A 27703-nucleotide genomic window follows, 5' to 3' on the forward strand; every position below is an offset into this window, starting at 1 on the left:
AAATCACAATGAATGTTACTGCCCATGGGACTGATCTCTGTGGGCAACCTTTGTGGCACCCTAGGGTTTTCCAGTTGGATGGGGGTAATGTGGCTACCATGGGATCAGCAGGTGGTACGCTAACCCTGGGCTCCCTTATTGAGCTTCCTGACCCTGGCCCAACAAGGCCCTCATTGTGTCTATCCAAAAGCAAATTGTGATGATTAACCATTTTATCAATGATAACACATTTCTTAAGAAGTCCCTCCAAACAAGTATTTAGAGTATCCACAATGTCCTTCGCAATGGCCACAAGAAGCGGTTCGATCCGGAAAACAAAGAGCGCCTCCATCTGGTCCCCTAGAATATTGGTAGACGTACTTGTTGGCCCTGGCAAGTGCTTAGCTTTCCCCCTTTTTTTCTTCATCGATGGGTCACCAGGCTGTGGACAGTTGGTAAGTTGTGGTGACTGCAGGGGGCCAGATGAATTACCCGCTCTCGTGGTAAGTGCGGCTGCTGGCTGTGTGACGATTACCAAAGGTTCCAGCGGAATAACGGGGGTAGTAAGTACATCGCCACAGACTACTGGGTCAGCAGGGTCCACTGGGGTTGGAGAACTAAGTGTATTGGGTGGAGGGACAGCTTGTCCCACGCCCAGTTCAAGTTCAGCATTAGCAATTTCTTTGTTGATAGCCCCCACTGCCGAAGAAAGAAATGTTAAAATAGACTGTGAGTGTCTTGGCACCTTGGCTTTCGTGCTATTCTCCTCACCATTGCTTGTGTTCTTTCGCGTACCCATATCGCGTTGTTAAGGACCAAGCCCAGTCCTGCCTCCTTCTGCCAACGACTGCCTTAGACTGCCCGCCCTTTGCCCGGGCTTCGCCCGGTGGCGTCCGCGCGCGTCAACGACGCGGAGGAAGCTGCCCGTCTTTATGCGCCTCCGTGCGCGGTCATTTGCAGGAAGTGGGTGTGTCCGCCGAGGAGTCTGGGAGCTGTAGTCTTCCCCCACTGTGGCCCCGCGATGGTGCTTGCGGAGGCGGCAGGGAAGACCAACAGCGTCAGGGCCCCAGACCGATGTAGACAGTAAGCGGCAAAAGCAACCCTCCAGCGAGTAAGTAGAAGCAGCGTTGTCCCCCGCTCCTCAGTGGGAGCTGCCCGACTTTATGCGCCTCCGTGCGCGGTCAATTGCAGGAAGTGGGTGTGTCCGCCGAGGAGTCTGGGAGCTGTAGTCTTCCCCCACTGCGGCCCGCGATGGTGCTTGCGGAGGTGGCAGGGAAGACCAACAGCGTCAGGGCCCCAGACCGGTGTAGACAGCAAGCGGCAAAAGCAGCCCTCCAGCGAGTAAGTAGAAGCCATTTCCAGAGAAGTGAGATCACCAGATGTTGCCCACTATACCTGCTGTGGCCTCAGTCGATGTATTGCCAGTCGCATGGCCTTCCCTTGGAAGCTACATTTTGTACCATGATTCTCCATTCACTTTTGTTTTACCTGCCACTCCCACTCATGCAGGATGTCTTCTGTCAGCACCGTAAGTTGCTCAGGCCATCCACTCTCTCTGCGCAATACTTCTGGGGCCTGTACTTTAGGTCTGGGGACTCCATCAATAGCACCTATATCAGTCCCCACCTGTCAGTTAGAGCCAACTGATGTCTATAATTTTCCAGGATGATGGCAGGATTTCTGAAGGGACACTGAAGCTCCTGAATTTTAGCTCTGGTTGACAATTTTGCTAGTCACACCCATTATCCATTGGGTTCACAACCAATATCCTCTTCCAACAATCTGCCTTGCAGAGGAGAGTGCAGTCCTTTCTTCGTCAATAGAAACATTTAAATAAAATGGCCGACAATTAACCATGAATTCTGGGGGGGGGGGCTCTCCTGTCTGCTTTCTGCTAGATGTCTGTGTTGACTTTAAAGGGGTCCTTACTTACTTTCTCTTTTATTGTTTTAAAAAAGATCAAGAAAAGTATTTTTATATTTCAAATGTTGCCTTCTTAATCTACCAGAATTATTAATGAGGTTATAATTAAGAGGACAACGCTATGATGGAGAACCCCCATCGCAGTATAGTCATGTTACCTTTCTGCTTTTCTTGATCCTTCCGATGTGCGATCTTGTAATGGGACCTCTAGTCCTAAAATTATTGCTCCCTTCCAAATGGCTTTAATTTAAATAGTGTACATTCTCCTTGGAGAGTATGATGCCTCTGTCACATTACCTAGCCCTCCTTTGGAATTCATTAAAGGTAAACGCACTACATAAAGCTGCCTCTGTGTTGAGGAATTGTCACTCTAGAATTACTAGGCTGATTGTTAGACTTGCAATATTTATGGCTTATTATTTCTTGACTAATTTACAGGGTATGCTGTGTGAATTACCCAACTCTTCCATCATCCTTTATTTAGGCCACTTTTATACAACTTCCTTAATAGTTATAGAACATAAATCTACACAGTCATGCAAATGTTGATCATGCAGACATTTAATATCTGGTGGCATGGGAGCTCCCAAGGGCGCATTTAGCCAAGACACCATACAAAGAAAATATTTATGAATGCTGGAGTTTATGTACACACAGAGTCACAATATACTTTATTCGGTTAATTAAAACCACAAAAGCACAAACAATGTAATACAAGTACATATATATATATAAAAACAATCCAAAAAAATCTAAAGTCATGAATACCCTCGCACATGAACAGATCATGAATAAAAACCATAATCACAAAACTTGCACATCATGTCTTTTCCTGTTTCTAAATGCAGCTACTTAAAAACCTGCAACATTCAAACATTCTAGAGGACTTGGTAACATCTGTCGCAAAGAGAACAACCATTGCAAAACATCAAGAAATGGATTGTATCATGCGGGGAAAGTTATTGCAAGTACAGGGACCCAATGTATTCACTTTATGCTGCCCCTGAGGTACAGTAAGTAAACAATGAAGGAGATTTACCTGAACCTTGTTAAGAGGAAATGGTGATAGGCTATTGTGGTCAATACTAAGTAGGGCTCTACTGAGGGACATGTTTATAATAAGATGTAGGCTCGTACATACGATTGACTGAGCTTCCTCGGTTCTCTCTTCGCACACATGATAAATAAAAAATGTCTCTTGACCCAGCTCAAATCTCTTTTTGTGATTCCCTTCGGAGATGCAAACAGTTCAGGGCAACCCAGTTTCTCTGCTAAGGCCTTAATGTGGCAAAGCCAAGGGATGCTACTCACCCTCTCAGGGGACAGACAGCCTTCAATATTTATCTGGTTCTGATCCAGGTCACCAGGAACCAAAACCTAGCCCATCACAACAATGCTGAGAGTGCCGCTATGTCAGAAATGTACCCCATTCCCAACTCTTGATTGTCTGATGTAGGAGGCTATGGAATGAGTGATAGCAACTTCTCAAAAATGTGTTCTCCTCTATTTGTAAGTCTGCAGAATCCTTGTATCCCCAGATGTCACTCCCATAGCAGGTGATGGAGATACAATTGTCCTTGTACACTTTCAACAGAGCCTGCACTGGTTTGGGTCCCAATTCTTTAGCAAAGTCAAGACCTGCAGCTGTGGCTCTTGACATAGAATTTCTTCTCACCTTTCTTAGCGAGACCCACAAACCCCTAGGACTCCCAGATATGAAATATATCCTAGTTATTTCAACCCCATCCCCAAACTGGCTTCTCTGGTATCTATTTCACGGTCTCATAAACTTTGTGTGAGGTTTAGTATAGTTAGTGCTCAAATCAACCAAATTCATAAATTCTACTAAGGAGTTATGCAGACGCTAGAGCCCCACAGCCATCCTAGCTAACAACAATACGTCATTCGGATAGAGGAGAGCAGGTATTAGCTGGGTGCTCGGCTGCGGAATATCACTACAAGCTGTACATAGGGTTGGCCCCAAGTTGTTTATATTTACTGTAAATATTAGTGGTGCTAATATACAGCTCTGTCTGACTCCCCTGTGTACATTTATGGGTGAGGAGAGGCGCCCGGTCTGATTATATCTCACTTGGGCGGAAAGGTCCACATGGAGCTCATGTAAGAAATTGACGATGTTGTAATCCACCCCCAAATTAATCAACAAGAGCCACAATTTGGATGCATTCACTCGAAAAAGCGGATGTTAAGTCCATAAAGACCAAGTGAAGTTTACCTTTCTTGGCTACAGTGTATTTCCTGATAATCAGCTGTTAATTAAGGTACTGATCTATAGTGATTTTCCCTGGTCTGAACCCATATTGCAAGTTGTGAATAATATTATGTTGCTCTAGCCAGTCGGAAAATCTAGAGAGGATCACTCTCCCCAGAACCTTGACTACCGAGTCAATAAGGAAATAATTCTGTAGCATCGTGGATCTGCTCTTGCCCCTTTCTTAAATACTGGTGTGATAAATTATCATTGATAATGGACCTTAATCAGGAGGACAGTAAACCTGTCTTACAAGCAGCATTAAAAGCACAAGTTTTTAAAACATTAAAAACACAAGTTAAAATTTTAGCCCAAGTTGGGAGGTTTGACTTGTATAAATCAGCGGCAACATCATCCAAGCCAAGCGCTTTGGTCTTTGAAATGGTTGAAATGGCTTGGTCACCTCCTCCTCAGTAAAAATCAAGACATAATTCCCTCTGGTAAGTGTCAGGACAGGGGTCCTTGGTTCCTCTGAGAGGTTTCTGTATATACCCTGAAAGTGAATTACCCATGTGTCCGAGGGTATGGTGCAATCAATTGAACTATTGATGGCCCCTGTAAAGAAAGGAAATTTAACAATATTCGAAACATGGCACTTATTTTTTAAAACATTTACTTGAAGTCATCCCACGCTTTTGCTTTAATTTTGTTTTTTTGCAGGCTGCCAGGGTTTGCGTGTATGTTTTCCTTCACCTTCATATCTTGTCCTTATCCTGGGGAATTTGTTTTAAAGCCTTTAATAGCTTTTCGTGCTCCTCCGTGCACTTGTTTATTTATTTATTTAATTTAATTTTTTATTTATTTTAAAGGTTTTATATAGCGCTGGCTAGACCCGGAGGTATCAGAGCGCTTTACATGAGCATCAGATCATAGCTACAGGTTACATTGTTACAAAGGTTACACAGTTATTAGAGCATGGCAACATAGTTACTTGTAAGGTCAAGATAAACAATAAGCACAAATTTGAAAGGGGAAAAGCAAGCAAGGGGAAAGAATCAGGGGAGGGGGTAAGGAGCTGGGGAAGAAGACAGGTAATGAAGGCGGGACAGAGGAGGGGAGGGTGAAGGACATTGCATGGAAAGAGGAGGGAAAGGGCGACGGGGACTCAAACCGGTAGAGGAGTCAAAGCAACGTCCAAAGTCCAGTAAGCTGTGGTCCCAGGGGAAGTGGTATCACTTCCCTATCTCTGTTGCGGGAGGCTCCCTTTATGCAGTGGACTCTCTCAGAGGGGTCTCTGAGACTCCAAGGCCTACATACTGGATCCTTCCCTAAAAATGGGAGAGGGAGCGCTTTGGCAAGGGGTGCCATACCATACCTCAGCTGTGAGTGGCTCCCTTGGCGCAGTGGACTCTCTCAGTAGGTACGCTGAGACTCCAGAGTATAAATATTGAATCTTTCCCCAACAAGGGGGAGAAGGAGTGCTTAGTCAAAGGGCACAAAGGACAGGGGGCTAGGCAGACTAGCAGGCAAGGTGAGAGAGTCAGGGGAGAGAGGATAGGAGCTAGGATTTAGGGAGGTAGACAAAGGGAGAAAGAGTACCAAATGGGAACAAATTTAATTAATGAGTTATTATATAGCATGGCTAGACCCGATGGAAACAGAGCGCTTTACATGAGGGACAATAATGTTGCAAATTACAACAGTTAAAAGTTACATAAGTATCCAGAAAAGCATTAAAAAAACATAGGGGACAAGGTGAATGGAGCAGGAAGGGTAAGGGAATAGGGTAAAGGGTTAGGAGGAAGACAGGACGTAGAGATGAGGGGAAAATAGTTACAAAAGATACCAGAAAAAACTTTTTAGGAGCATAGAAGAAAAGGAAAATGGGGTGAGGAATGGAAAGGGGGTTAGGGCAAAAGGGGATACAGCGGAGAGACGAAGGGAACGTTTGTCCAAGGTCCGGTTGGCTAGGTGACGGCCGAGGGGGAATCCTCATCCCATCTCCTCCTCAGCTATCAGGTAGGTTTACCAGGCATCGGTCAAATGGCTAGGTCTCAACAGAAAAACATTAAAGGGGAAGAGGGAGAGAAGAAATGAAATGAAATGAAATGAAATGAAATGAAACGAAAAGGGGATTTGTAAAGCGCGGCTGCTGCCCGAGGGCATCCAAGCGCTGAAGAAGGGAGCGTAGAGGGGGAAGTGGGAGGGTTGAAAGGGTAGGAGGGGGAAACGACAGAGAAACAAAGGAAAGTCTGCCCAAAATCCGCCTGGGTAGGTGACGGCTGAGGGGGAATCCACAACCCATCTCCTCTTCAGCTAACAGGTTGCTCTACCGGACATCGGATAAATAGCTGGGGCATCAAGGATCGAGGGAAGGTTCAGAGTACATGCCCAGGATGGAGAGCAGGATCAAGGTCAGGTGAGGGATGTGGTTAAGCTCATGACGCTGACCAGTTCTATTGTCCGGGAGCGTTAGAGCATTGTGGAGAGACCAACTGAGGCTGTCAACTTGAGTTCATGCAGGGGGGTTGAGACCTTGGTGTTCAGTTCAGTCGGTCCCCAAAATTCACAAAGTATAGGGGGTGTAATCTATGCCGTGAAGCAGCAGGAGGACAGGGCCAGTGTCCGCATGTCTACAGAGGGGGTGAGCGGCAGGTCTGTCGTGGCGTCTCCATAGTCATTCTGCAATATTCAGGGAGCCCTCCCGTTCTTTAGCCCCATCGAGCATACAAGCTCCTCACGTACATAATTACATCAAAGAACAGGCACAGTAGCACATAAGGCGAGAACTCTATTCTGCACCAACCTCATAAGCCTAAATCTAGTAGACCACAACCAGGCCCGGACTGGCCATTGCGGGCACCGGGCAATCCCCCGGTGGGCCGCAAGGGTGGGGGCCGGTTTTGGGCCCTGGGGGCCGTTTTTGTTACAGGGACGTTTTTGCAGCATAGCTGCAAAATCGGCCCTGTAACAAAAACGGCCGAAAACCGGCCCCGGCAAAGAGTTCAGTCGCACCCCCAGGGGGCCGGCCGAGCACTTTGCCAGGGCCGGTTTTCATTCTCAGTCCGGCCCTGACCACAACTCCTAAACATTACTTGCAATAGGAAATAAACTTAAACTTAGTAACATAACTTGCAGTAGGGAATAAATCAAACCTAGACCTGAGTAGAAAACATAAGACAGTAGGTAAAACCTAGTAAGAATAAAAGCACATCAATCAGTGTAAATCAAGGTGCATAAATCACACTACAAACATTACATTTCCTAGCACCGATAAAAAGTACACTAGGGCCTTGCACCCTACAAACCTAATAGTCCCCTGGGCCAACTGGACATCTATATATCTCAAATGCCCTCTGTCCAAAAAGTCAGGGTGTGCTGCCAATGCAGCGACGGTCACGGGGGGAGCACATGCCGCAAACCTAAACGTGGCAGCTGCCCACTATTTGCTGGGTAGCTGGGAATCTGCAATGAAGGGCCTAAATGTTGCAGCTGGCACTAAGTGCTGCACAGCTGTGCAGGCCAAGGTAGGGATGGGGCAAAAGAGTGTGTCCCACTCATGGAGTAAAAAGACATGTCCCCTGAAATAAAGAAGAACCTAAATGGTGTAGCTGCCCATTACTTGCTGGGCAGCTGTGAAAGCGAAAATGCAGCATGGGCTCTCACTGGCCCTCAGGACAAATGTGTCCCCCTTTGGTGGAGCCACTCGGGGCTCAGTAAATAATTATTAAAACTCTGGAGCCGTCTGGCTCCTACAATAATGCTGCCAAACGTTGGAGCCACCTGGGCTCTGTAGAACAAATTATGCTCCCAAGAACAAGGAGTGCACTAGCGCTTTTTAAAATGAAGTATGCCCGAGGCTGGGGCAATTGCGAGAGAATATCATGGGCCCCTCTGGGCCAGCCATAAGATAATAGTGCCATCTTTGGAGCCACTTGGGCTCGAAAAACGGTTGTACCCCACATTGGAGCCTCCGGGGGCTCTGTCACCAACTACGCCCCCATGCACAATGAAAGAATGGGCTCCTCAGGCCCGGGTAAGCGGGGGCTAACCAATGGTGGAGCGGCCCGCTCTCGTAGCGGGCCCGCTCGGAATCTGTCCCTTGACCGGAACCACCCCGTCCCCTTGAGCCCTCACTCACCGGCTCTGGGGGCAGTTTCTCCTTTCCCGGTCTCTTCACCTGCGGCGGCGCTTGCGGGGCTCTCTCTCCTCACGAGAGCCCACGCCTTCACGGGCCAATCTTGACCCGGGCTAACTTCCCTTCCGGGAAGCTTCCTCAGAGGCGGCGGGCGTGGGACTGTACCTTGGGTAGACCCCATGGTGGTAATAATGAGGGGTGCCTATGTGCCTCCCCCTCGAGGCTCTTGAGCAAGGTCCAGTCTGCAGTGCGGTGTCCGTGTGTGTTCGCTGGTCCAGGGCGGAGGGCGGGCCGGATGGTCCGTGCTCGGATTTTAGCCCCCGGCCTACACTCCACTCCCTGGTGTACCTGAAGTGTGAGTCGTGTATGATTTAGAGAGGCACAGATTGCCTCAGACTAGCCCCCCAACGCGGAAACCACTTGCCGCATTGGAGCATCGGATGCGGAATACAAAGTTCGCCGCCGTTCGGTGATAAACAGCTGCCATCTTAGGGTCAGGCAGGGGTGGGGAATGCAGCGCTCAGACGTTATCAGGGGGTGCTTTCGTTGCAGCTAGCGCACCCGGGTCGGCCTGTAACTTGCTCCGTGAGGCGATTGCCGTCAGTGCTTCCTTACCAATACTTCTCAAAGTGATGTAGGGTGAGCAGGCGTCCTGGATTTGGCAGGACGATTACGCATGGGTGGGTTTGGTGAGGGAGGCCTTGGTCAAATAAGTCCTGTTTCAGGGGGACAGTCCTGTGATGTTGATCACTTCCCCATCCTCTGTGGGGGCCACAGGGGTGGGCAGCAGTGTTGCGGGGCTGCTTGGGGAACAGATGAGGGCGAAGAGTCATGCCCACATAAGGGCCCCCTTCATGTGCCAAAGAAGAGGGCAGCGCGGGCCTCCCCGTGGCAGCAGAGGGACCCGGCTCGGTGCTCCAGTGGCAGCACCCTTACCCACGGGGTTTAGATCTACCTAGCAGCCTCACAAGGTCGTTTGCTATCTGTTAACATAGCCTGTGGAAGGCCCTTAGTAAAGTGTCGCTAATAGTGGCATCATCTAAACACAAGCTTACATCTTCCCCACAAAGGCTAAACAGATCATTTAAAAAGTGGTCAGGAACAAACGTGTTCCATTTTATTCCCCTGGGTCAGGCTCGTAGCCTGAAATCACTGTTCTTGGGGCCCACCACGAGGCCAGCTACATTACACCAACCCCATTCCTGGGCCAAAAATAGAGGGTAATGGTCACCAAACTGGTCCAACTTGACCACAAAGCATAGGATATACAGGGCCAGAAAGGTGAACATAAAAATGCAATCAGTGGTAGAGCTAGAGCCTCTCAAAGTGAATGATAGAATACCTTCAACCTCCACCCCCTCCCCATGTCAATTAACATCAGCAATCATTTTCTCGAGCGGCCTCCCTTGGTGCCTGTGCTCAAAGTGGGCACTTGAATGGTTCCCTAACCCAGGATCATCAGAAACATGACACCCCCTTCGACATAAATGCAAGTTAAAAAAATCACATAAAATAGTCACAGAATAAGGAGCTTTCTGTTTTTAACAAACAACCCTAAAAAGGATTTTGAACATAGAAATGAATCCAAGGGATTAACCCTGACAAAGGAAACATGAAAGTTCACAATAAGTACATTTGGCGAATTCTTAGAAACTAGCTGGGCCACCAGGATGTTACTGGAGCCTGTGTCGAGCTCTTCTGGTGTGCACTGGATTTTAAGGGAGATTAAGGTGAGTAAACCACACTTGGCCCTGCCCGACCGACTGTGATGGGAGGGCGGGTTCAAAATAAGAGGTATACCTATCCACAACAAATGTACCATCCGTGTCCCAGGTTTCTTGTAGGTCCAATATATGCTGCTCTTGTAAGGTGTTAAGCCACCTCTCATCCTCTCTTTTAATACTTAGTTCTGTGGTATTCCAGCTACTAACCACATTGAGCTGGGACTCTGACCTAAATACTATCTTGCCTAGAAACAGGGGGGGGGGGGTGTCTCAAGCACATTAATGGAGAGAGCCATGGAAAGACCAGGTGCCTGAGTTTAGGCTTCCTTACCTGGAACTATTTCACTGTATCAGAGTATTCTTTACAGGAAGTAGATCTTAAAACAGAAGTAAACATCCACAAGGAAGTGCCATAACCACGTGATTGTGCGTCATTTCCTCTGCTTGCCAGAACATCGCGCTTCTTTTGTGTACAATGATTGTGTAAAGGAGGACAAGAAATAGTCATTGAGTCACTTGCTTTACTTCACACTGGGGGGAGGGGGGTGCCAGACATTACACTGCTGCCTAATGGTAGGATCCAAGGAGCTTCCTCACTATCCTCTGGTATTTCGAGAAGTTCGGTCGGTGTTACATCAGCTCCCGGATTCTGTTCTCCAGAGGCTCTGGTTTTGATCCACTGAATTCATCAAGCTGCAAGGACAAAAAGGAAAAAGAGAGCAATTAACATGTCAGAAAAGGCCTATTGATGTTACAACATTAAGAGATAGCAGCAGCATGCAAAATATTACTACATTATAACGCCCAATGGCATGGTACTCGCGGGAAATTTGCATGCTGCTTTTGTTTCATAATTTGGATTAATGTAACTATGTATTCTGTGTATAGGTTACAGATGGCCTTGTGGAGACGAGACCATGTCATTAGACAGGGGGGCATCACGCATCAATTATGGTACATAGTTTGTTAGAAATGTTCTTGTTTTATTCCACAGGATATATCTCTTAATGTTTTTCTCTTCATCTCTCTGTCCATGAGTGACTGTATCTCTAGGCAGTGAAGTACGACACACCTTCTCGTAGCCGCATGCCACTTGATTTGACTGCCTTTATGTTGAGAAAGAAGGTGTGGTGATGGAAATATCAATTATGAAATGCACGTGTATCTGAGATCCTTTGATGCCAATATCTGGGGGTGGATGGCAGAGAGTGGAACACTACAATCTAGTTGGTCCTTATTTCAGTTGTTTTTGCCTTCATATAGAAAATGAGTTGCCTCTTTTCTTTGTTCCTATCTTCTTTGTACAAATTATTTTAAAGTGTCTGTGTTTAACATTCCTGCTTTATTCTTTTTTTTTAAGTTCAATAAAAGTTTATTAATCATAATATAAGCTATAAATATATAATACAGTAAAAGAATTATGGGGGAAAAACGGGAGGGGGGAGGGAGGGAAGGGAAAGCATAAGGAGAAAAATCAGTATACATTATAGAGTTGAAGGAACGACAATAAACTTATCATGGGCATTAAAAAATAAAAAGAAGGGGTACAGTAATTATACAATAAAAGTAAATGCAAATGAGGTTATGCAGGTAATTATGTTAACAAAGAAAGGGGAATGAAAAAGGGCATCAAGGGGGTTTGGAAACCTCCTGCTGAGCAGGTCGCGGGCAGAAGGAACGAGTTGTACAATTATCCAAATACATTGTAACAGGAAGCCATAAATCTGCACGTTTAGCTGCCATCTGGGCAGGAAAAACAAAAGCAGTATCAAGCCTATGATTGTGAAAAACATTATACCACCATGCTTTGAAAGTAATGGTGGAGGAAGACTTCCAATTAATAGTAATTTGTTGAAACGCAACAGCCAGTAGTAAATCAACAATACGAACATAGAGATCAGTCTAGTCCCAACAAGGAGAAAGACTTACCAAAAAGATATGGGTGGGAGAGAAGGGAATACAAGTGTGAAAGATAACATTAATTTGTGCCCAGAACTGTAACCAAAAGGTATGTACATTCTTGCAAAGGAACAACATATAAAACAGAGTGGCGTTGGGTAAGGAGCAAGACCAACATACATCTGGGGTGACAGGGAATCGCTTGTGGAGGGTAGAAGGAGTCTGAAGCAATCGGTTTTATATGAAAAATATAGATTGCGTCAAGGACGCCACCCTAGAGGTTTTACGAACTTTTGTCCAAATCTTATCCCACAGAGATACTGGCCATGATGTAGAAAGATCATTTTCCCAATGCTCCTCCACCTTGGGCTTGGGTCCGGGGAGTGTATGTGCATGAAGATGTTTGTAAATAACAGAAGGTTTAGGAAGAGCTTGTAGGGTAGAATGAAGTTGGAGAGTAAGGTCAGGTGAAACAGGAGAAGGGGTCGCCTGCAAGAGTCTCGCATAAACCTCCATAACTGCTGCTTTGAGGAGAAGATATTTGGGAGCAAAGGAGGAGGGCAAATCAAAGGTGGAACATAGGGTATGGAAAGGCGTAAAGGTTGATTGCGAGAAGAGCTGTGATATCCAGAGTAATCCCTTGGATCTCCAAGATTTCCAGTAAAAGGGTTTACCTCGGATTAAAAGGTATTTATTATGCCAAATAGTAGATGAGAGGAAATCGGCAATATTCGTAGGGGGGGCGGGGGGGGGGGTTAAGAGGATAAGAGGAGTTTGACAGTGAATTTATGAATGAGAGTAGGAATCGAGGAGGGGTTGCGTGAAAAAGAGATATATTCAGCAAAGGAGAAAGGGGAGAGGAAGAGGCGTTCAACCTTGGTCCACAGTGGGCAGGGGGAATCAGGGTTCTGTAACCAAAAGGAAGCTTGACGCAACATAAAAGCCTTATGGTAAGCCGGGAAGTCCGGAAAATTAACTCCTCCTTCAGAAGCGGGGCAAATGAGCCTAGCAAGGAACATTCTGGGTTTTTTGTTATGCCATAAAAAGGAGGACAAGACTGAATACGTTTTCTTTAAAAATGTGGCTGGGATAGAGATGGGGATATTGGAGAGTGTGTACAGAACAATGGGGGATAACATCATCTTAATGGTGCCCAAATGACCCCACCAAGACAGGTAAAGAGGATGCCACCTGGCTGTGAGGTCGGATATTTTCTGAGTGCACTTAGTAAGGCAGAGGGAAACAGTGTCAGGGATGGAAGGGGTGATGTGCAATCCCAAATACTTACTGTGGGAAGGGCTCCAGGTAAAATTGGAGGCGCTAAAGTCAGGTTTAAAGGTGAATTTTGTCAGGGGAAGGATCTCACACTTATCATTATTGAGCCTATAACCAGAGATTGAGGAATAATTCCGTACTTCCTCCAAGAAAGCAGGAATGGAGACCGTGGAGATTCGAGATGAAGAGTAAAATATCATCTGCGTAGGCAGCAAGTTTAATGGAGGATTTCGTGGTCTGAAAGCCATGAATGTCGGGGTTCTGGCGCAGTCTGGACAAGAAAGGTTCTAAAGCAAGATTGAAAAGAAAAGGTGAGTGGGGGCACCCTTGGCGAACTCCTCTGCCAAGGTCAAAGTAGGGGGAGATTTGACCATTAGCATAAACTGCAGCCCATGGGTGAGAATACAACAATGAGACTAGGGAAATAAATTTAGGGCCAAACCCGAACAATCCGAGAGTATGGAAGAGGTAGGGCTATTCAACCCTGTCGAACGCCTTCTCAGCATCTAGGGCAAGCGCCGCGAGGGAATGCTGGAGATGTGATGATTTTCGGTACAAAAGAGGTTGGTGATGGACGGAGCATCTGAATCAATCAAACACTCACACCCAGTCAAAAGATCTGGGTTTAATCCATCACCGTTCTTTAGCCCACTCTGCCACCCCAGTTCAGACATGGCTATATGCAAATCAGTCTGACCCTGTGCCTCATGGGAACAGTCCAGCCCGAACTGCCAAGCCATGTATCTCCTGGACCGGAAACATGCTTCCGAGGACCGGTTTCTGGCATTTCAGCCGTCTTCAGCCCGGCTTGCTTGAATCCAGTGGCAAAGTGAGCAAGGGACTCACGTCTGAGCATACCCTGCCACACTTATGGAGGCCAAAAGCGGTACAAAAGAGGGTGGTGGACGGAGCATCTGAATCAATCAAACACTCACACCCAGTCAAAAGATCTGGGTTTAATCCATCACCGTTCTTTAGCACACTCTGCCACGCCAGTTCAGACATGGCTATATGCAAATCAATCTGACCCTGTGCCTCATGGGAACAGTCTAGCCCGAACTGCCAAGCCATGTTTTCCCTGGACCGGAAACAAGCTTCCGAGGACCAGATTCTGGCATTCCAGCAGTCTTCAGCCCGGTTTGCTTGAATCCAGTGGCAAAGTGAGCAAGGGACTCACGTCTGAGCATACCCTGCCACACTTATGGCGGCCAAAAGCGGTACAAAAGAGGGTGGTGATGGACGGAGCATCTGAATCAATCAAACACTCACACCCAGTCAAAAGATCTGGGTTTAATCCATCACCGTTCTTTAGCCCACTCTGCCACCCCAATTCAGACATGGCTATATGCAAATCAGTTTGACCCTGTGCCTCATGGGAACAGTCCAGCCCGAACTGCCAAGCAATGTCTTCCCTGGACCGGAAACAAGCTTCCGAGGACCGGTTTCTGGCATTCCAGCCGTCTTCAGGCCAGGTTGCTTGAATCTAGTGGCAAAGTGAGCAAGGGACTCACGTCTGAGCATACCCTGCCACACTTATGGCGGCCAAAAGCGGTACCCGAAACCGGTCCCAGGATGCTTGTTTCTGGATAATCAAACACATGGCTTGGCAGTTTGGGCTGGACTGTTCCCATGAGGCACAGGGTCAGTCTGATTTGCATATGGCCATGTCTGAACTGGGGTGGCGGAGTGAGATAAAGAATGGTGATGGATTAAACCCAGATCAGTTGACTGGGGGTGAGTGTTTGATTTGCTCAAACGCTCCGTCCATCATCCCCTTTTGTATCGCTTTGTTCGCCCTAAGTGTGGCAGGGTATGCTCAGACGTGAGTCCCTTGCTCACTTTGCCACTGGATTCAAGACAGCCTGGCTGATGAGGGTTATGAACCCGAAACCGGTCCCAGGATGCTTTTTTCCGGTCCAGGGAAGACATGGCTTGGCAGTTCGGGCTGGACTGTTCCCATGAGACACAGGGTCAGACTGATTTGCATATGGCCATGTCTGAACTGGGGTGGCGGAGTGAGCTAAAGAATGGTGATGGATTAAACCCAGATCAGTTGACTGGGGGTGAGTGTTTGATTTGCTCAAACGCTCCGTCCATCATCCCCTTTTGTATCGCTTTGTTCGCCCTAAATGTGGCAGGGTATGCTCGGACGTGAGTCCCTTGCTCACTTTGCCACTGGATTCAAGATAGCCTGGCTGATGAGGGTTATGAACCCGAAACCGGTCCCAGGATGCTTGTTTCCGGTCCAGGGAAGACATGGTTTGGCAATTCGGGCTGGACTGTTCCCATGAGGCACAGGGTCAGACTGATTTGACAATATGTTAAATAAAAGCCTGGTGTTATCAGTAATGCTACGACCTTTAACAAAGCCGGATTGTTTTTCTCCTAAGAGGTCAGGAAGCAAATGATCCAACCGTATCGCCAATGACTTGGCAAAGATTTTATAATCAATATTAACAAGGGAGATGGGTCTGTAGTTCTTGCAATATTGCACATCTTTTCCGGGTTTGGGTATTAAACAAATGTGTGCATCTGAAAAGGACCCTGAGGAAGCACCCACTTCAGCAAAGGAATGGAGAAGGGAATGCAGCTTCGGAATCAATAATTTGGAGAAATGAAGGTAAAATTCAACGGTAAAACCGTCTGGACCAGGAGCTTTGTTAAGTTTAAGACGCTGGAGTGCAGTGAGCAGCTCTTTCTGTGAGATGTCAGTCTCCAAAGAGGAAAGATCAAGAGGGAAATGTGCAGATGTTTGAATAGTTGAGAAGAAATGTGTAGGAGAATGAGGAGAGGGTTGGGTGTCAGAGGTGTATAAGGTCTCGTAGAAGCGGGAGAATGTAGCAAGAATGTCGGCATCTTTGTGTTGTAAGTGTGCATTGGTGTCATAAACATATTCAATAGTCATCTTGTTGTGCTTGACCTTCAAGGAATTGGCAAGGATTTTCCCAGCTTTGTTCCTACCACCATAGAACTTAGCACTTGACTTAAGTAAATATAAGGAGTCATCTTCAGTAGAATTTTCATTAAATTTAAGCTTAGCAGTGACCAGAGCTGTCAGACTATCTTTGGAATGTGAGGTGAAATAGGCGTGTTCCAATCGCTTAATGTCAAGAAGGAGGGTTTTAGTGAATTGGCGAGCAGTACTGCGTTTCTTTGCGACGTAATTAAAAATGAAGTCGCGCGCAGCTGCCTTGAAAGCGTCCTAAACAGTGTGTTTTGAAATGGGCGGAACATCGTTAAACAGAAAAAAATCATCAAAAAAGGCAGTGAAGGAAGCGGAAAATTTGGGATCCAAAAGAAGGGTATTGTTAAAACGCCATCTCCTGGGCCCGTCAACTTTAGGGAGCACATCAAGGCTGACTACAACAGGGGCATGATCCGAGAGCAAAATCGGACCAATTTCCGCTGTATTAGGCGTTTGAGCAAGATCATGGGAAACAAAAATGTAGTCAATCCGTGATTGTGAACGATGATACGGTGAGTAAAAGGTATACTCCTGCACAGTCGGGTTGCAGAGTCGCCAAGAGTCAACAAGCTTATTTTGGGATATAGCTTGGGTAAAAAGTTTGTGCGATTTAGTAGGGACATAGGTGGCATCAGATTTCCTATCTATAAACAGATCAAGAGATTGATTACAATCCCCCGCAAGGATGAAATTGTCATCCATGAATTGGGTGATACGCAGAGAAAACTCAGCCTAAAAAAGGGGTTCACCATTGGTGGGGCCATAAACATTAAGGAGAGAGATTGGAACACCTCTAAGCGATAGTCTCACATGTGTCCATCTGCCATTAGTATTAGATTCTTGGGAAATGACTGTGAAAGGAAGAGACCTGCGACAGAGAATTGCAACACCATTGCGTTTACCATCACCTTGCAAATAAAAAACTTCACCCACCCAACCTCTTTTAAGCGTAGCAGATTCTATGTCAGAAAGGTGAGTTTCCTGAAGAAACACAATATCAACATTCAATTTGGCTAGGTGAGATAAAATGAGTTGACGCTTAATTGGGGAATTGATACCCTTGACATTCCAGGAAGTTATATTCAAGGACATAAGATGTACATTAATGTAATGAGTTCGTAACAAATGCAAAGATATGTTATAAAAAATAAGCTATAAAGTACAACGTATAAAAAAGTAAGAGAAAAACCCATGAAGAAGGAAGAGTAAAAAGGAAATAGAGATGAAGAAAGGTAAGAGAGAGAGAAAATTGGTGAGATCAAAAGAATGTGCAACAAGAGAGAGCAAAGTAAAGACGAGAGAGAAGTTCAGGTAGATTAGAGGAAAGGTGAGAGAAAACAAAGAGATCCACATCCTGAAAAAAAAGAGGTTATGACTTCTGCACAAACAAGGAAGTTAAGACATGAGAGGACGAGCAGAAAATAAAGGAAACAGAATAGGAGAAACAGACAAGGGAAAAACATACCTACAAAGAAGAAGACGAGAAGGAGTCGGGGGGGGGGGGAAGGAGCCACATAGGCAAGGTGAGACATCCGTGTTTAGCTGGGCAGGAAGCTAGGGAGACATCATCAAACGGGAAAGAATTCCTGTGGAAACAAAGAGGGGAATAAGAGGACAAATTACATAAAATAAGTCAAACGAGAACAGGGAACAACCAACAATAAGGCAGCTGAAGGGAAGTAACAGTCAAGAGAACATAAACCAAATAGAAAGGCAAAACATGACCAAACGTGGACATCGCAAGGGCAAGAACGAACAGGACAACAACTCAGCCAGGATGAGACGAGGAAGGCCCAGAAGAGTCCATTGCGGTAGTCTTGTGTGCATTAATGAAGCTTTGCAGGCCTACTGGATCTTCATAGGTAGTCGTCTTGTTGTTGTAGGTAACTTTAAACAGGCAGGGATGGTACAAGCCATATCTAGCACCCATGGAGCGAAGGACATCTCTCATGCCTAGGAAAGCCTTCCGACGATTGGCAGTCGCCTTAGCGTAGTCCTGAGCGAAGAACAGAGGGGAACCAGACCATGATAGTTTCGGTGAAGCTTTGGCAGCCGCGAGAACCTTCAAAAGGTCAGTGTATTCCAAAAATAAAGAATGACCCCTCTTGGTCGTTGGGACATGGAAGCAGATGTAGGTAGGCGACCCAATTGGTGAGCACGCTGTATGTTAAGAGTCGTACCCTCTGGCAGATGGAGTAGTTTAGGGAGGAAGGACTTAAAGAAAGTGATTGAGTCAGAACCCTCAAGACCTTCCACCAAGCCGTAAATGCGAAGGTTGTTCCGCCTATTTCTATTTTCCAATTCCTCCACTTGTTTTTGAAGAGCGTCCACCTGCGAGGTTAGATGAGAAACCGTGGTGCGGGTTTCCTGAAATGAGGCAACAGACTGTTCGACCGAGGAAACCCTTGTTTCAATTTGGGATCAATTGTCCTTGAGAGCTTGGAACTTGATATTAGTTTCCTCCATGAAGGGGCGTAAGGTGCCCATTTCCTCCAGGAAAGGACGAAAAGATCTTATCTCTTCCAGCAAGAGTTCCATGGAAACAGGTGTAGACGACTTGAGAGGCGAAGGAGGATCTTTTTTCAGTCTCTTGGTGGTAGCTTTCCCCATTGTTAACTGAAGAGGTCCCATGGCAGTATCAGAGCCAGACGAGGTGAAAGAGTTCTCCAATTTAGAAAAAGCTGAAAATACTTTGGAGTTTTTCACAAAGGCCACCTTTGTTGTGGTGTTGGAGGGTATACGTGACATAGATTTAAGTCGGCCCATGAAAAAACAGGCGAGAACAACCCCCGCAACACGTGCTGCCCCCACAGCGAGGTGAATTCGAACAGAACGTGCACAGTGAAACACAGAAAACCACCGTGAGGAAAGTTGAAGCGGGTCCAAGGCAAAAATATGTGCAGTTTACTGTGGAATTGAGAGGAAGTAAGTAGACCAGAAAGGCACTCTTGAGGACAACAAGGTCTTAATCCATAAAGACGCCAAGTAAAAGCTGACCACCATGTAGAAAGGCACATTCGCCACTTAACATGACATCTGCAACGCTAGAAACAGCGATGAATAACAGCAAGTAGACAAGAAGAGGCATTTATTTGCACATAAATTCGTGCGCCACCATCATGTAGAGCAGGAGAACATTGGTGAAAGCATTAATTGGCGTGTACATATAGCGATGAGGCGGTAGAAATTTGCTGTAAACCTGACGCGGTGAGCCAGAATGGGATCAAATGGTAGTTCCTGGTAGCTCCCCTTGCCATTGTAATCAATGAGGCTGAGGTAAGTGAAGCGGCATGACAAAAGCGTGTTTGCGCACCGTGGAACAGAATAAAAATACCTAACTGGCAGATAATGTGTGGCCAGTGTTCAGCAGAAGCTTATGAGGAGAAGGCAGTCGTTGCGCAACTCAGGCAATCCTACGCCACACCAGCAGAACATTGAGATAAAACGCCAGAACTCTCGCAAAATGGCGGACTGAGGGAGGCAAGGATGTGGAAACCCCCCATATCAAAACTGAGGCAGGAGTAAGCTTGCAGACCGCCAAGAAATAGAAAGAATATGGAGGTTCCAGGAGGTGGGCGGCAACAGTCACGAAAGAAACCCCATGCGGCAGCAGAAAGCCCAAAGTGCGCGGCGTCATAAAATGGCGGCCGCGCCGATGCCTGAAACGGAGCTGGCGGCCGTGACAAAGTTCTCTGCCTCAGGGCATGTCAGCAGGGAATGAAGAGTTGCGGTGGCGTCCAGGAGTATTCCGCCACTGGAAAACAGCCGTCCAACATGAAAAGACGTGCCGTAGACGGAGCGCCTCCCGAAGCTTCAGCGGAGCTTCACACGGGCGCCGCCATCACCATCGGGAGCCAAGCCACGCCCCTCCTGCTTTATTCTAATTGCCTTAGTAGGCGTCTTTGACATTGTCGATGTCCTATTGTTGTATTGAAATGGAAAATAAAGGAAAAAACTAAATGTTCTCGATTAAAGATTCACGGGAACTCAAACATTGTTCACATTTCTTCCATCCTCTTCATTTTAAATCCCTCTACTGCCTTTGACACATGATCATTCTATATTACCATTCTTTCTCTGCTCAAAAGGTCCCATCTGTGCTGATAACACCCGAATAATATCTACTTTTTCATTCTTCATTTAGTCATACAAATTACAGTTTCATGGTCATCGATCACTGGAAGGCAGTACGGGACATCATTTTAAAGCCTTCTGAGTGCCTGTATTTTCCCTCTCATCAGCACCCATCCGTCTTACTCGACCAGGGAAAGATTGGGGTTCATTTCAGCCCATCTTTGAAAAATTGAATTTCGTTTAACTACTGCAGCTCCCGTAGCACATTATCAAATACTGAGCATAGAGGTGATCTTTCCACGCATCTCATTCAATAAAGCTAAAATACTCATGAACTCACTTGTTCGCAGAGACCTGACAATTGCAATAGCCTATCTGGAGAGTCTGCTACAATATTTATTCACATCACCCAACGTGCCCCTAAACATCACCGATAGAATCTTATAGTTCCTTAGGTATAATTCCATCTCATTATACTGTCAGCAAGCTGGATGGTTCTCTGAAAAAAAACCTGGTTGTATGCACGCCTCCAGTACTGTCCCACACTACCTCTCCAACATCTTCTCTCTCTGCACCTCAACCCAGGACCAAAGACCTGCTAACCAAATTCTAACCAAAATCTAGTCGCACCGAATCATTCTGTGCTACTTCCAGATACTTTATAGGCCCCCCTGCACTCTGAAATCTCTACCAGCAGACCTTCGAGTAAGTTCTTCTCTCCACGACTTAAAAAATATGTTAAAATGTCATCACATGTAACTAGAAATAAACACGTGATTACTGTCTAGCCTGCCTTACACTACTGTAAATGTCTATATTTTTCATCTGTATGTTCATTATTAGATAAAGATGTGTCTGTTTTTTGCCAGTGGTATCTATACAAGTGGAACAATTGATCCACAACAAGCTGATCACGTTAGTGGTTTAACCACCTTAAGCCATTGTTCTACGTACGGCTATTGTTCTTTTCAAACAATCTTTATGTTCAAGATATTATGGATGGTAAGGTAATTCAATTGACAAAATATTCACACAACTGTGGTCTGGTACAACAGGTGACAGACACTAAGGGCATCGTTAACAAGAAACTGGTGTAGGGCAGCGGCACAAGCCTTTTTGCTGTGCTGCCCTATGCCAAAATGAAAGGGCATGAGTGCACCATATTTACAAGATACAGTGTATTCCTTTCAACCAGTACTGGCGCACTATTTGGTGCCAAGCATCAAAGCAGGTACCCTTGCACCATGGTGCAAGGATGTCTGCGTTATTGGCAGGATTGTTTTGTGCAGGAAAGGTCAGCTTCCTGCACAAATACAATCCTAAGAGGAGTTTTTCTCGTTCTATGTTTGCTTCAGAATGCAAGACACATGGAAAGAGGAAAAAACGAGGAGAAATTAAAACATTTCTCCTTGTTACGCCTGCGCTGGAGAGGCGTAACATTTTGCCGCTGCCCCAGGTTTTCGTGACTCTGTAAATCTGGAGCAGTGTCAAAATCCACAGGTGTTGCTTGAAACGCCCACTGCAATGCCCATGGAATGAATCCTTGATGCAGAGTAAGGATAACGCAGAACTTTGCGCTTTGCCTTCCAAATCTATGAAGTCATGAAAACCCACACAGGATGGCTTTTCATTGCCTCACAGATATGACAGAGAGGCCCACTCCACCAGAGCGTCAAAAAAAGTGACATTCCAGCAGCACAGGCCTCTTGTAAATAAGCCCCTAAAATGACTTAAATGGCAGACAACAGATTTACTCACCTTTTTTCAAAAAGGAAGTATGACTCAGAGAAGGTTTTCAACCTTGGCCGGCAGTGTATAGGGTGCTTCCCTTGGTTATGCTGAGGACTTTGGCTCCTCCCTCACCATCCAAGCAGCAAAAGCTGATGAGATCAGCTTCCACTGGAAGTCAAACACTGTGGTCTGGTTTGCTGCTTCCTTTACAGGTATATAGCAAGATTGTCAAGGGTCCTAACGCAAATGAGGGAATAGGTCCTCTATGCTTCCACCGTTGGGGTGACCCCCTCAATGTATCAGCCTCCCCTGTGTAATTGGTTTCTTGGTCTCAGGACTTGCAGTGGTTGTGTGTCTCTCAGTGTACTGTCCTTGAAGTATTTTTTGTGGGAAATTGGGGCAAGTGACTATTGAAGAAAAAGGTGCCAGGCAATAGTGGTAAAACATGTAAATGATAAGACGGTATTTTGGCAAGGAGTTTACCAATTGCCCAAGATTTATTTTTAGAAAGTATTGTTTGAGTAGACAATCTGCAACCACACTGTACCAGCAAATGTTAGAGGCGTGCTGTTTGTTGGGGTGGGGATTGTTTCTCCTTCAATGAAATTTAGAAGAAAGCATAACAATGTGTAAAACAGGGTTTATCTTAAATAGAGATGTACAGGAATGCCCCCCACCAAGTATGTTAATGGAAACCTATTCCCAAATAGCAAATTCAGAGCATAGTTTCTCAAACTTGACAGTAATAATGGGTTAGGGATCACAGGCAAAACTAACAATGGCTTGCTGTCACATAATGCCTGTTACCGGCATTCATCAGAGGACCTCTCTGCGATAGCTCCTCCAAATGTAAAATGGAGGACCAATATACTCAGAGGTGCATCAAGAAGCAAGTTGAAAGGCAATATCATTTGACTTGGAAAGACACACATGAGAGAGCGCAAACTGAACAAAATGTATGAGTGCACCCGAATTGCAAGTAGTATGCACAATTCATAAAGAGAAATGCTATGAGTGCTGAAAATATATTCATATATACCTTGAAATATGTAGTTAATTTAGAGATTTCATATAGAAGTGGAACTAATGCAGGAATGTGTGAAAATGTATATCTTTATTAGACGTGATTAATCAGGATCCATGTTATGTAGCTGCTAATGGAAGAAATCACGCTGTGAGGCATAGAAGAGAATGGGCCTCATGGCTAGGCCAGAAGGGTTCAGAAACGAAGATTGCTTTTCATATACATGGATTGCACTAATGTTACACTGATTTGTTTATTCATTGAATTTATATTCCATAGATGTGTTTTCTTATTATGCTAAGAGAAAGAAGCTAACATGTTATTTTAGTTAACTTGCAAAAGGGTTGTAGGCCTGAAGATGAAAGGATTTTTGATTTGCAGGTACTGGTACAGGCCGAACTGTGTCAGGGGAAAATGTTGCAAGCTTCTGTTAGAAGTCTATGAGAATGAAGATTCAGCTACGGATGTCTGTCTGCAAATGTGAGGGAGATCCAATTAATAATTGGATGAATAGAGTTTTGTTCATAGATTGGTGCAGACATGGAGGAGGGTTCAGGAATGTTTTAGGGGGTATCGGCGGGCCGGAGAAGAGTCTGAGAAGCAAGGTCAACGCTAACGCACGAGGCCCAAAAGAACATCATGGAAAAAGCCAGAAGGGGCGTCTCACAAGGGGCGTCTCAAATGTTGTTGTGTTTTGTATTAGGGTCAGCACCCCGGGGTGGAGTTAGAGCAGATGCCTGAGGACCCTTTAGAGAGCGGATGGGTAGGCAGAGAGGGGTCATGACTGGCGATCATAGGTTTTCATCAAGAGACTAAGTGTGGGTGATCTCCTTAGGGAGTTATTCACAGCTGACACCTTTGGTAGGTTGGGATTCTGTTAAGTAGGGATACCATCCAGAGCAGGGTAGGGACAGCCTAACCTGAACCTTTCACTCCTGCTGTAAATGACGGAGAGATCACAATACGTGTCTATGCTTGCAGCCCTTTTGATTTTAGAACTGGTACTCGTAGTGTTCTTTGCTCGCTTAAGGGCCTTTCGAGAGCACATGTATGTAGTGGTGCCTGTATATCTTTTGAATCTCATTCTGAGATGCCTGTACTTGCAGTTAACCTTAACCTTGTAATAAATCTTTAAAAGCTAGAAGTAGTTTGTGGTTTTTCTGAGTTGAGTCCATCATTAGCAAAGTTAACCTGGTGTTGGATGCACTTTCTTTCCTCAAAGACAGGCAATAAAGGTTCAGTTGACCAGAACGGGGTTTAGATCTAGAGTGATAAGATAGAGATCTACAATCTCGCCCTCGCAGTTGGTAGCTATAGAGGATGGTTGCCTTCTTGAGGAAGGTGATCTAGGCCAGGTTAGATTACCCCAAGGCCCCTAGAGATCGATGATCGGAAGAACCGCCCGCCGAAGAAGGTCCAGATGACGTGAGACAGAAAAGCAGCAGTATCGGTCGAGAGTGAGTATAAAGGGTCATGCGTGTTAGATTGCGGTGTTTTTGTGTTGTATCTATGTTGTAATGTCTGGCGGAGTTGAATGCCTGTAGAGTGAATGTGGAGCAGGTTGTGAGCGCGCGCAACCGGTGAAAATCTTAAGTTCAAAGAGAGCTTAAGTGGTTCGGGTGTATCGGACATCCAGAGTAATTGTCAACCAGTGTGAAGGGGGTCATGAGGTACCATTGATCGCCCGCAGGACCGTGATAGGGGGAACGTAAGTGTGAGTGCGTGAGTAACGGACGCTGGTCGGAAGTTACTGTGTGTAAGCAACCTATCAGAGAGACGGAGGACGTTTCGTCAGTTGTGGTGACAATTACAGATAGACTGTGGACGTACAGTCAAGAGAAGTGACGGCTTGGTCGGAAGTAGTCATTTTTCGGTGTATGAATGGGACGCATGCATGACCGGGAGACTAGCTGAGAAAGGAGGGGTGCTGCTGCGAAGCGGAGGCGAGTGACGTCAGAAAGTGCCGCGCTGGGATTGGCCGGCCAGAGCAAGACCGCGCTGTGATAGGCCAGTTAGCAAAGCCGCGCTAGGATTGGTGGATTGTCATCAGGAAGTAAACAGTATAGCGAGGTCGGAAATTGTACGTTTAATCATGAAATGTTTTAAATGGTTAAGAGCGGCATTTAAAAGAGAGAGACGGAGATCTTATGATGGGGAAGAAGCCCCGCCGGAGGGTACACCAGCTTATTATATGGCAACAAATGTTGGGCTACACACGATAATGTGGATTTCAGAGTGGAGTAAAATTACGGAAGGAAATGAGGAACTAACGTTCCCAAAGTACGGGACGTTCAGATTAGAGGTGCTACACACATTAAAAGCAGTCATGACCTCAATGAGACCTATGCCTAGACCGACCCAGTTTGAAGCTCTCAATGCATGGATTAGGGCAGCGCACGAGAGGAACCTGAATAGACGACAAGAAAGGGTGAAACGATCGGTAAGAGCAGTGCAGGATGCCAAATGGGATGCGGATGCAAAAAGATGGAGAGTACATAACATTGAAGTTAATAAACTGTACCCAGTATTAGAGGTGGCAGGAAACAAGAGCCCATTCGAGGAAGATGAAGAGAGCGAGACAGAGGATAGCCTGATAAATAGGTTATTGACAGATAGGCCACCCCCGTATAACAATGAGACAGGAAATGTCGAGGCATGCAAAGAAGGGGGGCCTGGAAAAGGGGAGTATGGACCGCTTCCCACTACAGATTGGGATCCCACTGCAAGCAAAGAATTGCTTCAATCTAGTCCGGTGCAGAAGGTAGTCGGAAGGTTTGTGGTACAAAGGGTGCCAGAAACGGAGTGTGCCACCTCCTACGCACTGCCAGATGCCCTGCAAGTACCTGTTACCATAGGTCCTATAGTATCGATCTACGACCCAGGGAGAGAAAAGGGGGAGGAACAGGTACGACTGGACAGGGAGAGAGCAGAGATGGCAAGGAGGAACGATGTAATCTATTCCCCAAGTCAGCTGACAAGACCGAGAGATTGGAGCACCCCAGTTCATACAGCAGTAGATCCAATAGGGGATCCGGGGGGCCCTAGATGGCCGGAGGATCTGAGGGGATCAGGACGGAAATCCTTCCAGGAGCTAAGTGAGTACATGAAGAAATGGGATGAGGCAGTGGAGGCTCACAAGAGCATCATAGCAGCGGAAGCTGGAAGGGAAAGCCAGGATAGCAGGACCCGGACTCACTGTGGGGCTGACGAAAGCAGTCCAGAGTGGGACGGGAAGGGTCAGGACAGTAGAGGAGACACTTGCCCTACCAGGAGAAGAGGGAGACTAGACCTGGAAAACAGGAGCCCCGAGTGTGGGGGGGTGTCTCGCCCAATTCACAGCGAAGGGGATAGGAGAACGCAGGAATACAGGAACAGTTTTAAGTGCACCCACTATGAGTCTGACAATAGTGGGCAGAACGAGAGTTGCGAGAGGCCTCGCCATAACTCCTGCGACTACGGACAGGAACGCAGTCCTGGGGAGATGGGGAGCCGAGAAGGAACCTACCGAATCTTGAGTGACACTAGGCAACGGGAAGATAGCGACAGAAGGGAGAACAGCAGGGAATCCTATCAGGGAACAGGAGAAGGCAGAGAGAATGAGATTGGGGGAAACAGGCCCGTGTTTCACCATCTTCCAAGACAGGATGGCCGAGCATGGGACCTAGAGAGATGGGAACAAGGGAGGACACTCCTTAACTCCCCTGAGCCCAAGCGTAGGACTCGGAGTTGGGATGGTAGAGAGACCAGTGAACCCCCTAAGAAAGAGATATTGCGAGCCGAGATAAAAGCTAAGAGACTCGATGTCGCCAGCCTAAAATCAGATCTGGATGACATGGTGGATGGTACCTTGCCTCTAGAGAGAATGGAGATGTATGAACAGGATGAGATACTGTTCATGGCAAAGGACATCACTCGGAAAGCGAGAGCGGCACATGAGAAATTAGTCGAACTAGCGGGAAAATATATGGTAGACCTGTCAAGGACCAAAGCATTACAGGATAACCATAGGCTCCATTATTCCGATCAGGACCTAGATGAGCGAAGAACAATAGGATTAAAAACACACATAAGGGAACTGATCACGGGAATAAGGACATGGAGAGCGATTGATAAATGGGAAGAAAGGTGGTCCAAGAAAGGGACCGTCAGGAGAAGCACGCTTGGGATGACCCCGGAGGGAGGACTACAGAGAGTAGAAGCATACCCTTTGCGTGAGGTTGCAAACGGGAATTATGTGCATGTGCCATGGAGTAGAGGAGACTTAGCAGCTTTTACCAACTCCTTCCCTAAATTGAGGGAGAACCCCATCGAGTGGTATAAACAGGTGGAGAGGTTCGTGAAAATCTCCAAGGTACTGTGGATAGATCTGAATACACTGTTTGATATAGTGGTACCAGGAGACTTGTGGACAGCATGTAAGGTTAGTGCTGAGTGGCCCACATCAGAGCCAGAGAGAGATGCACGGACCAATGGGCCGTCCGGGACAGTAATGGTAAAATACGAGAGAGTGATAACTTGGCTGAAAGACAAGGTGCCCATGCAAGACATAGATTGGGTCAAAATAGATCGAACTAGGCAAGAACCCAAAGAGACAGTTCATGAATATTATGAGAGATTGCTGAAGGCGTTTAAACAATATAGCGGGTTGGATGTAATGGACCCGAAAGACATAGGGCAGTTTGTGTCTAAGTTTGTCTTAGGGTTGAGACCGGATATTAGTTTAATGATTCAGCAACACTTGATTTGTTGGCAAAATAAA

General features: G+C 46.3%; 1 protein-coding gene across 1 annotated transcript in view; it reads right to left on the reverse strand.

The window, feature by feature from the left end:
• Positions 1–10576: 10576 nt before the first annotated feature.
• The window catches only part of LOC147727606 (thioredoxin-like), a 349562-nt gene continuing 332435 nt past the window's right edge, over positions 10577–27703 (reverse strand). The window contains exon 6 of the mRNA XM_086963653.1: positions 10577–10669. Coding sequence (XP_086819779.1) covers positions 10607–10669 — 63 coding nt within the window. The 3' untranslated portion in view covers positions 10577–10606. The remainder of the gene's footprint in view (positions 10670–27703) is intronic.

The sequence above is a fragment of the Lissotriton vulgaris genome, chromosome 3_1 (assembly GCF_964263255.1).
Source record: "Lissotriton vulgaris chromosome 3_1, aLisVul1.2, whole genome shotgun sequence".
Classification (NCBI taxonomy): domain Eukaryota; kingdom Metazoa; phylum Chordata; class Amphibia; order Caudata; family Salamandridae; genus Lissotriton; species Lissotriton vulgaris.